Source organism: Malaclemys terrapin, chromosome 5 (genome assembly GCF_027887155.1).
Source record: "Malaclemys terrapin pileata isolate rMalTer1 chromosome 5, rMalTer1.hap1, whole genome shotgun sequence".
Classification (NCBI taxonomy): Eukaryota; Metazoa; Chordata; order Testudines; family Emydidae; genus Malaclemys; species Malaclemys terrapin.
Genome location: NC_071509.1, coordinates 87,980,336 through 87,996,027, shown reverse-complemented (window position 1 = coordinate 87,996,027; position 15,692 = coordinate 87,980,336). Strand labels below are relative to the sequence as shown.

Genomic DNA, 15,692 nt, shown 5'->3' with positions numbered 1-15,692 from the left:
ACTCTCAGATCTGTCCAGTTTAGATGGTACCTTTTTGTTAGCCATCTTTCTGAAAAGCACTTAATGAATACATATTTCCCTCATTAAATAGGGATATCTGTATTAACAAGAAACAAGTTAAAGATTGTCTCAGGTAAAACTAATATTGTTGCTTCTCACTGTATCTGTTCTTATTCATTGAGAAAGCTTGAAGAAATGTCTCCCTTTTCCTGTCACCTAGAGCAGTGTCCTTCAGGTTTCTCCACAGCAAAGATATGCCCTACTGGATTATTTTATTTTATAGCAACATTTGTGCTGGCTTAACACCAAATAACATGCTCTCCCATGCTTTCTCCCCTTCCATTATCCTTTTCTGCTGCACTGAGCCTCGGTAATTTGTTGTTCCATGTGATTCAGGTCTTCAACATAACCAGAAGCCTACAGACTTAAACGGGGGAGTAAGAATGGTTTGTGTTCACACTAGCATTTTGAACTGTTACATATTCCTCCATACTTCTGAACAATCTCTGGCCATGTCTTCCCTGCCCAGTTAATTCGAGTGCAGATAACTGGAGCCAACTCCTCTCTTGAGTTGGCAGCTCTCACTCAGTTGGAAATGGCACTCCAACTGTCTAGTGTGTGTTCGGAGCTGCTAAGTTTGTAGCCTGATGGGCCAGCCGACGCCTATTAAAAGCACCACGTAACTCAAGTTTAAGGATTTTGGGGTAAAGGGTATGGGTGGCTTGAATTGGGGATAATGATGGGCCGGCTTTGCTTTGCTTTGCCTACCCCGTAGACTAGACTGAAATTTCTTCAAAATGTTTAAAAAAAATTGGCATTTATGTAATTGTAATAGAGCCTTTGGTGGCCAGGCAGCCTAGTAGCTAGATCATTGGTCAGAGGTGTTGGAGGAGGACCCAGACCCTCCCCAGGGCCTTGTGTAGTTCAACCCCTAAACAGAGGTTGATGGATCTGCCTCTCTGCCGGGGGGTGGGGGTGGAGGGGGGCCTTTCAAGACTTGTTTCCCTGAGCTATTTAGTCTGGGGCAGGGCCCTGGTAGCCCCACAGTTTGGGGCTTAGCTGCAGGCTCCCTTTGGCAGGGGAAGGTTTACTTTCAGGCAGCCAAACATAGAGCTCCAGCCTTCTCGCCAGTCAGCCCCCAACTGAACCAGGCTCCCTTCTTCCCCCTTCAGGTCTGGCATTGGCTGCAGGTGTAGGGGGCCAGGCTAGCTGAGCCCACAGGTTTTCTTTAACTCCTACTGTGCCAGGCGGCAGTTACTCTGCTCCTTCACATATCCTTTCCCCCTTAGGACACAATTTGGGGTCTGCCTCCCCTCCAACTGCTCTTCACCATCCCATGAGAAGAAGTTGGCATTCAGATGGGCTCTCCCAACTCAGTGCTGAATGAGGAAGGAGAAGGGCTGGAGGGGAGTGGTACCAGCTCATATTTCGGGGGTTTGTATCCTTGATGGCATGTGGCCAGCAGAAAGGGACGTGATCAGTGACTAGTGTGAAGGGTGCACCCCAAAGGCGATAAGAGTGAATCCACAGCCCATTTTACTGTTAAGGCTTCTTTCTCGATTACGGAGTGGGCCTTCTCCCTCGGGAACAACTTCTGGCTAATGTGTAAGATTGGGTATTCATCACCTCTGACTACCTGGGATAAAACAGTCCCTAGGCCCATTTCTGAGGCGTCCGTCTGTAACAAAACTCCTTGGTGAAGTTGGGGCTATACAAGACTGGTTCTCAACAAAGCTGGGCTTTCAGGGTTTGAAAAGCCTCCTCACAGACTCTGGTCCACTGGATCATTTCTGGGGCTCTTTCTTCAATAGATTAGAAAGAGGGGCTGCAATGGATGAGAACCCTGTAATAAAGCGGCAGTAGTATCCGGCCAGACCTAGAAACTGGTGTACTTGCTGCTTCGAGGAAGATGGGAGCTTGTCTGGGAGGGCCTGGACCTTGCTAATCAAGGGTCAGTTTGTGCCCTTTCTCAAGGTGTACCCGAGGTAGGTGGTCTCATCCTTACCGAGGTAACATTTAGTGGGGCTTGCTGTCAGGCCAGCCTCGAGGGACTGTAGCACTGCGGCCATGTATTTCAAATGGGTCTACCAGTCATGACTATAGATCACCATGTCATCTAGGTACGCAGCTGCATACCAGCTATGGGGGCGAAGGACTCAGTCCATTAGTGCTGAAATGTGGCTGGGGCCCCATGCAATCTCAAGGGTGTGGTCTGGAATTGAAAGCCTCAAGGTGGTGGAGAAAGCTATCTTTTTCCTGGATGCAGATGTGAGGGGGATCTGCCAATATCCCTGTAAGTCCAGAGTGGCTCATCTGTGTGCCATCAGGTACGTGTTGAATTTTGATACAGCATTGACCTTGCAGAAGTCGATGCAAAATTGAGTGGTCCCATTGGATTTAGGGACCAGTACCACGGGGCTTCTCCAGACTCTTCGATCACCCCCAACACTAGCATTGAGTGGAGTTCCTGTTTCACAATCTCCCTTAACTTCTGAGGCAGAGACCGAGGGTTTTCCCTGACCTTAACTCCCGGTTCCATCTGAATCTGATGGGTTATCAGGTGAGTCTGCCCTGGTAAGGTAGAGAACATGGAAGAGGAGAAGGCAGTGATCAGTTATGATGCCTGGTCTCTCTGCTCGGGGTAAGGTTGTTGTCCCCAATCTTGACCACACCTGGCATTGAGACCTCTGCAGCCCAAGGGCCTAGTTCAGGCCCTGGTGGGTAGGGAGCTATTAATAAGCTTTCTTGGGCTTTGCACGGTTTTAAAAGTTCACATGGTAGATTTGTTGTAGCTTACGCTTGTCAGTTTGCCTGATTTCTTATTTCACCTGTCCCACGCATCGGATGACCTCATAGGTCTCCCTGCCAGCAGGCTAGGAGCTTCGACTCTGGGCTGGGCAATAACAACAGTATCTGATCACCAGTATCTGAAACTCTCAGAAGCGTGCTAGTTTATTGTAGGCAGTTTCTTGGGCATATAAGGGCAGGTCTATACTACAGCCGGGATTGATGCTCTGGGATTGATCCACCGGCGGTCGATTTAGCAGGTCTAATAAAGACCCGCCAAATCGACTGCAAATTGGTCTGCAGTCGACCCCTGTGCTCTACCCCTCAACCTAAGGTTCGTCGACTCCAGCTATGTTATTCACGTAGCTGGAGTTGTGTAGCGTAGGTTGATTTACGGCGGTAGTGTAGACATAGCCTAAGAGGCTCTCCCTGGCAAATAACCTAAAGCCTCAAGTTTCTCCCACAGGCTTAAGATGTACTGAACTATGTTAGCTCAAGATGGCTGCTCTTCCCACATTTCCCGAACTAGATCTAAAATCCCTTGGGGCTGCTTCCCATAGAAAAGCTTGAATAGCAAGAAGCCAGTGGAAGACGGGGGAACTTCTTGGACTGCGAATAGAAGAGGAGGGAGTAACTGGTCCCAGTGTCAGACATCCATCAGGACGAACCTTTGGAGCATTGTTTTTAAGGTTCTGTTACAGCGCTCCACCAGGCCCTCTGTTTGGGGGTGGTATATGGATGTTTGTAGAGTCTTGAAACAACTCTGCCATTTACTAAAAATCATCATCTGAGACATATAATGGGGCTCTTGGTTACAGCTGGTCCCTGAGGGGATGTCATCATAGGGGGACATGGCAGCTAGGTAATTCTCAGTCAGCTGGATAGCTAGCATCTGTCATGGTCTCCGGATGGTACCTCAACATCCACTCTCTTCCCCCAAGGGGAAGGATCTGGACAAACTGCTCTAACAGGACCAGTTCAGCAACCTGCGCTCCTGACTTTGCCTCTCACTTGAGCCATCTTCTGCATGAGTACCGCAGCTTCTTGGCGACCAGGCGTGGTTGGGTTCTCGGTGGGTACCGCTCCCCCTGGAAGCATTGACGGAATGTCTCCTCCAACATAACTAGGGCATCGAATATCGCTGCCTTAACCTGGGCATGTTCCTTGGCGGCTGCAGGGTCTGAAGCATGATATGTGGTCTGTGCTACCCTGATTAAGTATGGGGCCAGCACTGCAGTCAATTGGCCTCAGGGCTACAGTGGCTACCTTCTCAAAAGTTTCTAAGAAAACTTAGGATCATCATCAGGCTCCAACTTGGTAAGCCTGATGGGGCAGGTTAGTTGATTCTGTTGGAGCACTCGATCGCAGTATGGAGGGCACCTGCTGGACGACCAGCTGCTGCTGCTGTTGCTGGACTTAGGGTGACCAGATGTCTTGATTTTATAGGGACAGTCCCGATTTTTGGGTCTTTCTTATATAGGCTCCTATTACCCCCCACGCCCTGTCCCGATTTTTCATACTTGCTGTCTGGTCACCCTAGCTGGACTGCCAATTCGTGGATTTGCTGCTGTGTGGCCATCTACTGCAGGAGTTGCTGCTGTTGATGGTGTGTGTTTTGCTCGGCCATCCATTTCAGCATCTGTTCTATCTCCATTCAAGAGCTTTCTACTCTGAAACCTTTTTGTTTTCGGTTTTGTTTTGTTTTTTCTTAAATTTCCTTCGGCAGGGACTAGGGCATTGCCTGCATTTTCTACCACTTGTGATAGAGCCTTCGGTGGCCTAGTGGCTAGATTGTTGGGCAGAGGGATTGGAGGGGGGACCCAGACCCTCCCCAGGGTCGTGTGTAGTTCGACCCCTAAACAGGGGTTGATGGATCTGCCTCTCTGCGGGGGGAGGGGGAGCTTTCAAGACCTGTTGCCCTGAGCTACTTCCTATTAGTCTCTTTAATCTGGGGCAGGGCCCTGCTAGTTCAATTACCCCACAGTTGGGGCTGAGCTGTAGGCTCCCCTTGGCAGGGGAAGGCTTATTTGTCTCCAGTAGCTACGAAAACTGCTGCTGTCTCCTCGCCAGTCAGCCCCCAACTGAGCTTGGCTCACTTCTTTTCTCCCCCTTATTGGCCTGGCATTGGCTGCAGGTATAGCAGAGTGGGGCTAGCTGAGCCCACAGGTTTTCTTTAACCCCTGCTTTGCTCCTTCACAGTAATGTTTTACATCTTCAAAACTCTTTTACAAGTTGGAATAATGCTTAAATTATGATGTAATACAATACTTTTTTTTTTTTTTTTTTTTTTTTTGCAAGTTCTTTTCTCTTCTCCACCCGCCAAAGCCACATCATGTACCTGGAAATGGTTGGAGAGCAAGGGGAGGGGAAGACACGGAGGGGGAAATGTACAATTTACATCTGTACTTATTCCTGTTTTTTTTTTTAAGAAGGGCTCTGTTCCAACTGGAGATAGTGTGTGCATGCCTTGGGAAAATCTGATACTGCTTTTTTTAATTGCTAAAACCATATTGAAAATATCCTGTTCCTCCAGCTATTTTAAAAAATGCTATAAATCGCATGGCTTCCTGTGACGTCATGTATGTCATTGTAGGGGTGGGAAAGGTAGATGGTGTACTTTGTTTTTCAGATATTCGCTTAGAAAAGTTTGACCTTCATCCGCAGGAAATAGATATATAGGGAAGCCGTGTTTTAATGCCCAGAAAAGTAAGGAAGAATTATTTTTCCCTTTCCCATCTTTATATCTTCAAACATAAACTCTCATTGTTACCCTTTTCACTTCTTATTTATTAGGCCAACACATGTTTGCTATGGCAAGTAATACACTATTTGAACTTTGAGTAAGACGTGCTCAGAAACCCAAAAGTTTTTCAGAGCGAACTTTAATGAAAAGAGGAATCCTAATATTCAGAGGAATTGGAATTTGATGTGTGCGGTGTTGCAACTGGTAAGATTTGAAATATTGAGGTGAATGTTGGGGTAAATCTAAATGACTTTCTCCAGTTATTAATTAAAATAGTTCCTTAGAAGCAAGGAATATGCACGATAGAATGAACATGTTTCTCCTACTCATTTGCCTGGTGATGTATTAGGCCAAAGAGCAAGAACTTCTAGCATGTGGAAGATGAAGAAACCTCCTCTCATAACGTACATTCATCCTCTAGTGTGACATTCCACTCATAAAATGAACACAGTTAACTATGAAGCAGTCCATTTAAAGAATGACCCCCTGGTTTAAGGATTGTAAATGTAGTGAAAACTGTGCTGAAGCCGCTGTCGGTGAAATTGGATGTGTATGTAAAATTGGTACTGATTTGACTTGCAGCTTGACCTTAAAGTCCAAGGGTCTGATCCTGCAACCCTTTCTCTAAGTATAAATTCCCCATGTTGTCAGGACTGTTTTGAGTGAGTGAAGATTTGCAGGTTTGGGCTAGCTTCTCTAAATAAAACCTCCCCATAATATATCAAAGTCAAGAAACACTGCATACACTCTTGTGGCCTCTCGTGCAGTTGAGGTAAACAGCTGAGTTGCTTTCATCAGAGAGTGAGTTTTAAACAGAGGAATGAGAAGGCCTTTGTTCAAAGTGCCACATGCATAATTTTCATCTGGGTCTTAGACCTTTCCTCACATGGCCAGACCAAGTTGAGAGGCAGCATAAGCCTCTGGGGTAAGAGACTGTATTTCTTCTATTCCCTCCCACCCTTCTCCTTCCTTCTCTGCAGGCTCCAAAAGGGATTTTTTCCCCCAAGTTTTCCTTAGCCTGGGAGTGAAGTGGGGTGGAACAAAAGGAATCGTGTTCCATGTGTCTCCCACTGTTGTGTGCGCCTTCCCCCCATGGTTCTCTTCCTCCCACCCCTTCCCAAAATAAAAATCTACAGCTGTGCTTTTAAAAGAGCTGGATAAACTTCTGAGTGGTTCTGCCACTGCTATAAGGAGTTTGGAGGCAGAAATGCTGGGTTGAAAGAGCTGACTAAGATTATTATGTTTTAACACATCTGGTGTCCTGTTCATTTCCTCTGTTAAAATGAATTAAAAGGAAATCTGTTTCCCTGGAGTGTATGGATCTTGAGAGTGTGATCTAGCAAGTTCTGACCTGTATCTCGCTTGTCCCATAGTAACATAGGGTGGGACTTTCGTTTGCCAGATTGCTCTGTTTTAATTGCATTATATAACCCTCTCTAAATTTGGCATTTGTTGGTAAATTGGCATAGAGGGTTAAACTAGTAACATTTTTTTAATTAACGTTGCGTAGGATAAAAATAAAATTACAGCTGTTGGAACCAGGATTAGTTCCAGGCCCATGTAGTATTAGCATTGTGTTTTTTTAAAAAAAAAAAAAAAAAATCTGTCCTTATTAGCAGGGTTTTGGGTTACAGACCATTAAACGATTAGCATGGGAACCAAGTGCACTAACATGAACTACATGTCAGCATTAAATTGTGAAATACATTGCATCTCTGATCATTTATTTTTTAAAAAAAGAAAAGGTTGTTATAGCTTTTCCCTTTATTCTTCTACACTGGCCTTCCATAAAAACAAGTTTATGGCTGGGGATCCAGACAGCTAGTGTGATCATTGTGAATTTAAATTATGCAGTAACAGGATACGAGGAAAGGGTTCTTGCCTAGACATATGTTCCTAGAATGTGACTACCTCATTTCTGAGACACATCTATATGGCATAAGGGACTCTGAAGAACTCTTTTTACTTCATCTAAGTACAAATGTCTCTGCATAATATAACCCTTAGGGATCAGATCTTCAATGTTGTTTTTCTTTTTGCCCTTCTAGTTCTTCCTCCAGTGCTGGTTCCAAGACACAGTGAATACAACCCTCAGCACAGTCTCTTGGCTCAATTCCGCAACTTGGGACAAAATGAGCCTCACATGCCACACAATGCCACTTTCCCGGACTCTTTCCAGCAACCCAACAGTCATCCATTCCCCCATTCCCCCAATAGTAGTTATCCCAACTCCCCTGGAAGCAGCAATAGCACCTATCCACACTCTCCTGCTAGCTCGGATCCAGGAAGTCCTTTCCAGATGCCAGGTAAGTTCACCTTCTGTAAGAATTAAGGAGAGTATAGCTAGATATTGCAAGTATCGTTAAGCAAAAGCGTCATCAGCCAGCACTTAAGTGTATTCAGTAGCTAGTTGAAGAGATGCTACCTAACGTGGCGACTAAATCAGGCTGCCTAGCAATAATGTTCAATTTTTAGTATTCTTTCTAATGCAGGTAAAATACTTTGTTTTTGCTTTACAAATCAGCTGTATTTGGAGGGGTGGGGGTGGGAGGGAATAGTGTATTATTGCAGCATTGAGTCCTGATATAGTTTGGGGGAGGAGGGGTGTTATGCACATCTAATGTTCTGACAACTATTGCTACAGAATGTCCTTGTTCAGGAAAGAGACTTACTCTTAAGTTCAGCATTTAGGTTATGGTTCTATTAAAGATGTTTCCCAAGGGGATTACACTACCACCACTTGATTAAATTCATTCAAATGGTGATGTAATCCCAAGAAACAAATGCTTCAGCTGCAAAACAGTCTCTTAGCAGAGGCCCTGGAAAGAAACCTTCAGCATGTCTGTCTTAAAGACAGTGGAACAGTTGCCTTTTATTTCTGTTTTGATTGTTGGCTATAGACTTTTACAGAAATGTCTATCTTTTTGCCTGGTTTGTCCATGACTAAGTGTCATGAAGAAAGCAGCCTCTGAAAGATGTTTTTGATTTAACTTTCTGCTGCTGGGAGAAGGAGCCTGGGCAAATAGTGTGCTGCCTTCCTTCCTTTGGGGCTGGAGGAGCGAAGGGGAGAGAGATTTGCAAATATAGACATGTAATTTCTTGTGTAAAGGGGGTGTTCATTGAAGTTAACTACTGATAGCTGTCTTCAAGAATTTCCCTTGATGGGTAAAGACTACAGAACTGTGTGTGCTGCATGCATGTGTTTTGTAATTTCTTCTGAAAAATCAGTACATTTTATGGTTAACACTCCTTCCCCCCCCCCCCCCCCCACACACACACACATTTTATTGAAAGACTGCTGATTATGATTTAGGCTCTGGGACTCCCTGTCCCAGTGGATACAGATCAGGTCACAGAGGTCCCATGCTTTGTCTGTAATGGGAAAGATCTCCTACAGTATCCCCATGCCAGATGTTTTATGATAGGTCATTGGATTTGGTTTCTGAGGAGTCCTGTCTTTGCCAGCATTCCTGGCTAGAGGTAAAGCAGAGTCAGCAGCTGCATTGAAGAAACTGAATGAGAGAGCATTGTGGTGGAAAAGATGAAAAGGCATCCATCTTGAGGCTCTCTTAGCCCTGACTCAGTATTCTGAGTCATTGCCTTGAGATAGGTCTCTTGGCAGACACCCATTTTGAGTTAGTAGAGCAGGAGGAGACCCAGTTGTGAAAATATGAAAGGGGAGCAGGACTATATCTAGAAATGTGGAAAATTTTATATATGCTGGCTAAAATGATGGCCTTCTCACAGTACTATATAGACATACAAACAGTAGCATAACAGTTGCAATTACACAAATGTCTCAAAGTTCATTAGAGACCTAATAAAGACTCAAAATTTTGATCCTCACCCCACAAACTTAGAATTCTATTCCATGCTGCCTACTCTCCATAAAGGGGACTGTTTGTAAGGTCAAGTGGAAAAGGATAGTGAAAATTGGAAAAACATAGCTGTAGTATTACTGTAATGCTTAGTTGAGAGCTTTGTGTTACTAATTTTAACTAGCTTGAGATTTTGAAGGCCAGAAAGTTGCATGAAAGAAATGGTGTAGTTATTGGCCTGTTTGCCTTTTGGTTACTTGTCATAATAGTTAATGACTCACTTATTGATGGAGATAACAGTGCTGCATAGGCTGCCTACTTGCTCTCTGGTGCAGAATGGTAGTAATCAAATCTCATGCACCAGGGCAAAAAGTCTGTGGGGGTCAGGAAGGAGTTTTTAAGGCACTCCTAAGAGCCTAAATCCCTTTTGACAATGAGACTTAGGCTGTTTAAAATCATTTTAGGTACTGCAACAGTGAGCACAGCAATGCCTAAATACCTTTTCAAAATCTGGGCCTAAATCTCTGTCCTTCAGTTCCCTATTTATAAACTGGTGGTGATATTTCACGAGGATGTTGAGGAGAAATTCATTAACACACGCGGTATGTTCAGATACTACCCTGATGGAGGGCCACATTGGAAACAACATTAATGAGATTAGAACCTCTTGACTCCAAATCCTGTGCCTGTGTTCTGTTCATGTTCTGTATGACTGTAGGGCTGAGAGTGCTGAGCATGGAGACATTTAATGTATATATAGTGCTTTGAACTTTTGAAGCACTGTTGACAGAAATGCAGCCAAGCTTTCACTTGTGGGTTGATAGTTATAGCTACAATAAAAATTACTTATATTCTTTCATACACAGTAATCCTCTGCTTCCCTGAATCAAGGTCCATGATCGCTTTCTGAGATATTCTGATGAGTGGGTGGAAGTTATGGCTGAGTCAGGCTGAAAGTATTTCCAACTTAACGCTGAACTGTTTATGTGGGTGTGTATATATATGTACATTTTAAAGAGAGGGAAGGAATTGTATCTCTGCCTTTTCTATATTTAGCTGATACTCCCCCTCCTGCTTACCTGCCTCCGGAAGATCAGATGACACAGGATGGCTCACAGCCAATGGACACCAACATGATGGCACCCTCAATTCCCCCAGAAATAAATAGAGGAGGTAAAATGCTTCTATATGTGGTTTTTTTCTGCTTGGTTTCTAAAGTGCAGAGTCTCATAAGTTTTTTAAGCTGAATATTGATCTAGATTCATATTATTTAATGGAAATATGTAACTATAGACAATAAGAAAAACTAAAGGGAATATGGATTCCTTTCCCTCCTCTCCCAGCTGGAGTGAAATTATACTCTCTTATGAGCCTCTAGGTCTAAAAAAGTCTAAGTGACCATACATGACTAAATTAAGGCATCACCATGTTTTACGTTTTAAATGTTGACTTCCAACCTGAAGAATCCAAAAGCATTATTACAAACTCTCATTTGTAACAGTCACTGAAGTTAAACAGTTCTTATGGTAAAGTATAGTAATTGTGTGTAATGGCACACAGCACACCTGTTAACAGGCAGTGAAAGGTATCTATTATGATTATAGTGACTTAATGAGACAGTGCCTGATGTTGTACGGTTGATATCCAGTTGGTGGGTGGGTGAATTTAGAGCAGGGAATATAGTTGCCTAAATTGAGATTTGGTCAGGACACTGGCACTAACATCTTTACACTTGTGAAAAGTCCTATGAATGTTTTAATACAAAGGGTCAGGATCTCCATATGCTTCGTCTTCTGAAACACAGTACGTCCAACCAAAGTGCCTCTTAAACGCCGTTATATTGCACTGGCTTAGCTCTGATTTCTAGAGAAGAGCATGACACTGAATTGCCAACACTGCTTCTTGCAGCACTCTGGGTTTTTTTCTGGGAGCTTTGGGGGGAGGAATGTTTCCTTTCCCATGTAAGTAGTGACCTGGTATGACCCTGCTTAGCTTGTGAGATTGTAGTATAAGGTGGTATTGCTGCAGGAAAAATGTGTTAAATTCTTTTCATTTTGTTTTACGTCCTATGGCACAGGCAACTTTCTACACACGGCTTTTTAAACACATTGCAAATATAACTGCTGAGTAAAGGATTTAGTGCATTCAACACATGGTGAGAAATAGCCCCCTCTGAGAACACTTAGGCTCGCACAGCCGTGCATCCAGCCAGGGGAGAGAGTAGCAAGTTGAACGCTGTGCCAGAATGATTATAAAGATTACAAGCATATGAACAATTTAGCTATTGTTTAATTTCATACAAGTTTTGTTGTTAAGCTTAAAATGTCTGGGCTCACAAATATATCTGCTCTTTTAATATAATTTATATCGGTTCTGTGTTCACTTATTTTCCTTCTTCAGAGTGAGCTTGCATTTGATAAGCACCATCTTTGGCATTTTCAGTTGTTTTGCTGATCTATACACTATTGTGTACTGTCTTTTGTAGCTGATGAAGGCCCAAAGTACATTTATCAGTGTTTATACCTAACTCTGCAGACTTCTGCACATTTTTTTTCTTGTAAATACACTATATCTGTGCTGTGGAATTTTTGCATCACATGTGAGACCCTTAACAACCAAAGGAAATGGCTTGCATTTTTCTTTTCATTCTTAAGAGAAGATTTCTACTTGGTCTATTTTTTTTAAATCCTTTTTTTTCCTGCTAGTAAGTTTAATAGTCTCTTTTAATTCACTGTTTCTTTAGTGGCAAGGGAAAAAGACAAATTTATTTCTTTGCTTATATCTGTCTGCTCATTCTTTGAGCTCCTGTCTGTTTGTGGTGCCTATCCAGTGTCTAACTGCCCTCCTAAAAGGTCTGCTGTAGTTATATAAAAACAATTGTTTCAATAAACTTTTATGTTAAATGTTTTAGTTGCAAATGTTTAGAAGCATGTTCTTTATGGAGATTTGTTAGTCTTAAGAGATTTGACTTAACAAGCTGCATCCTGTCACTGAAGCTGGGTAATTTCCATTGTTGGCCCATGCTGGGAATGGAGAGACAAAACGCACCTGCTCTGCATGACTTAAAGCAAACGTAAGGAAGTTAGTATGAAATCTGTGTGAGAGAGATATGATTCATTCTGTAAGAATGGCCAGCTGGCAAGATTTCTTCCTGAGTTTGAGAACTGGGGCAAAGCGGTAGCTTTGGTAGTTACTGGCAACTTAATTTGAAAGCAAAGTGTAGTAACCCCTTACTAGTAATTAAAGGCTGTTTTTACAATGACTTGAAAAGGCTTAACAGTACTGTGGCTTTACAGAACTTAAACCCCTTTTCATGAGCATTTCCCAGCATATTCTTGGTCCGCAGTGGACTTCACACTAGAAAAAACCCTGCACCAAGATTTTTCTCTCGCACAGTTTTCATCGCTTGCCGTTGCATAGGCTACATGCTTTCTTACTATTTGTCGGCCTGATAATCACATTTTATATTTTTAAAATTCTGCTCATGTCCTTTTTATCAGAAAAAAATCAGTGTATGAAAATCATTTTTCTAAGCAAAAGGAAAATGTAGAATGTTGGTCTTAAAGTTCATGTTGGCATCGGGAATGCGCTGAAAGGAGAAACAAATTGCTGCAACGTCGTTGTCATTTTAGCACTTCAGCTTGCATTTAGGGCTGTGATCTGCAGAGCTGCTATCTCAGATTCCTAAACTGTGTGTACTAAGCCCAGAAATAGTCGTCGTCTTCACTTTAAAACCCTCACACACAGAACAGCCACATCCCATCTCTTATTCAACCTCCTTTATTTGGAGGTGATTTTAATAATTTGTAGCTATATTGGGCATTCCTTTTCCATTAAGTGGAAACCTCCAAAGAAGCACATACTGTTGTTGGACACCCTGTTTGAAACTCCTTTGTCAAAGAAAATGTCCTTCATGCAAAGCGGGAAATCCCAAAGCAAAAATTAAAAAAATTACCTTTAAAACATCCATGTATTTTTAGAGCTTGGCAGGCAGGCGCAAACAGAAGATTGGATGCTTCAGGATACACATTTTCTCTCAAACTGTTGCAGAGTTTGCTAGCTGAATAAGGAATTGTTTGTTATGGAAGAACGATTGTTGCCATTATCAGAATATTGGAAAAACAAGTTTTGAGGGATCCTGATGTTACCTAATGACCATTTGGTATCTCATGAAATCTTAAAGCATTCTTATTTGTTAGTATTTAAAGGTTTGTTCAATATTGATGCATAAACCTTTATTCCATGGCATTTTGCTGAACTTCATTCCCTTTTTTGTAGCCCAAAATACTATATTCTGGTTCCTGTGTATAATGTAATTTCATAGCCTTGTAAATTCCCCTGATTCCATATTTTTAAATTGTTGCATAATTGTGTTCCAAAGTCTAAGCTTTCATTTGTTTTTTTCTTTTTAGAAAAGCCTCCTATCCCTTCTGATTGTGGGGAAAAAATCTTCAGAATCTAAACTGAAGCAGTACTGTCTGCTTGAGTTTGCAAAGAGTATGAAACAAATGCTCTGAAATGTGAAATTTGCTTATGCATCTCATTAGGGTGTTAACACTGAAATCTAGTGACTACCTGCACGTTGACTATTTCATTGCTGATCACTTTAATAGAACCATCAACTGTAATATGCGAAGATCCACTGCCACTGTTGGATTGTAGTGGCTGATACTGGGGAAGGTCACTGTGAACCAATCCCGTGGCCTGTAGGGCAGAGAAATGAAGAATTCAAACATCCTCTTCCCAAATTTTAAAGTAATTTCTGCACCTGTCCAGTAGGTGAATGGGGAAAAGAAGTGCATCGCCTTCCCAGATGCAAAAGATTAATCTGCCACCTGGATACCAAAAACCCAAGCCATGTCTCACTCATGTCTGTGTGGCCAAAATCCCAGCTGTCTCCTAGGCAGTTGTGAAAACCTCCAGCTGTTCTCTGACAATTTCTGCTATGTGATTTCTCATTGTTAATACAGAATTTTGTAACGTAGAATATTTTTAAAATTTGGTAGCTCTGTAAAATAAACTGAGGGAGTACTTCACTGATTTGTCAACACCCAGGGTAGTGCTGATCTAGGTCATGTTGCAAAGAACGCAGGAGTGCTTGATAGGTGTGGTTGTTGAGCCCACAACATGTTCTCTTAAGTACGTGTTGCCAGCTCTGATATTTTTTTCCTGTGTCTGAAGTCTTGCAAGTAATTTTATCTTAACTGTATTTGTACAAATTCTTTCTTTGGCTCTGAAAAGTGGGTTTTTTTTCTTTTCTTTTTTTTTAATAATTAAATGATAGATGAACTCCATAGACTGCACTTAATTAGCAGTTATTTATCCAGAATTTCTCTGTGATCTTAAGCCAAGGTCTACAGGTTGCAGAACTTTAAAGTTCAGACACATATTAGTTGCAGTGCCATTGATTGTAACCTTTTCTTTGTTTCTTTGCAGATGTTCAGGCAGTTGCTTATGAAGAGCCAAAACACTGGTGTTCTATTGTCTACTATGAGCTGAACAATCGTGTTGGGGAGGCATTTCATGCCTCCTCCACCAGCGTGTTGGTAGATGGTTTTACTGATCCTTCAAACAACAAGAACAGATTTTGCCTTGGGCTGCTCTCTAATGTTAACCGGAATTCCACCATTGAGAACACCAGGCGGCATATTGGCAAAGGTGCATTTAGTTTTTCTCTTGTTTGTTTTGCTTTCTAGCTAAATGCAGCAATCTGGGCTTCTTGCCTCAAGGACAGACCATTAGAACATGACTTCATAATGTATATGATAAACACTGGCAAATATATCATTTCTTTGCCAAGTCCTATATGCTTGTAAGTTCTCACCTGTTGTATAATTGCAGGAAGCTTTCTATCTTCTAATCAGTTTTTTTTTATTGTCTGCAGACTCTCATTGATTTTAATTTTAATTAGCACAACAATTTAAGGCAGTTTCTTTCTCTCACACAGACCGGCTATTGATGATTCTGGAAATCTGAACTATATAACTGCAGCTAGCTCTCTGAACAAAATAATTTTTTTTTTTTTCTGGATTAAAGATAGCTAAATTGTCTGGGCCTTAAACTCCCTTAAAGGAGTATAGGCCTGCTAAAGTAATATTCCAAATACAGTTTAAAAGAGGGATTTTCAGAAGTCCAAAGGACAGTTCATGGTATTCCTGTCTGTGTCTTTGACAGTCTTCTCTCAAAAGAATTGATTGTTTTTAATTTAGCTTCATAATAGTCCATTTTGAGAGGAATGTTGTCATGTAAATTAAATCCAAATTTACTTATTTTAATTTTTGTGGTAGCAAATGTGTTATATTAGCAAGTTTACATTAGCAAAAAAGCAAGTTTACATTATTGTT

General features: G+C 42.1%; 1 protein-coding gene across 2 annotated transcripts in view; it reads left to right on the top strand.

Moving 5' to 3' along the window:
- SMAD1 (SMAD family member 1) overlaps positions 1-15,692 on the top strand; it is a 71,125-nt gene that overhangs the window by 45,114 nt on the left and 10,319 nt on the right. For both annotated transcript variants that reach the window (XM_054030619.1, XM_054030620.1), the window contains exons 3-5: positions 7,579-7,836; positions 10,405-10,521; positions 14,785-15,006. In XM_054030619.1, the coding sequence (XP_053886594.1) occupies positions 7,579-7,836; positions 10,405-10,521; positions 14,785-15,006 (597 nt within the window). The remainder of the gene's footprint in view (positions 1-7,578; positions 7,837-10,404; positions 10,522-14,784; positions 15,007-15,692) is intronic.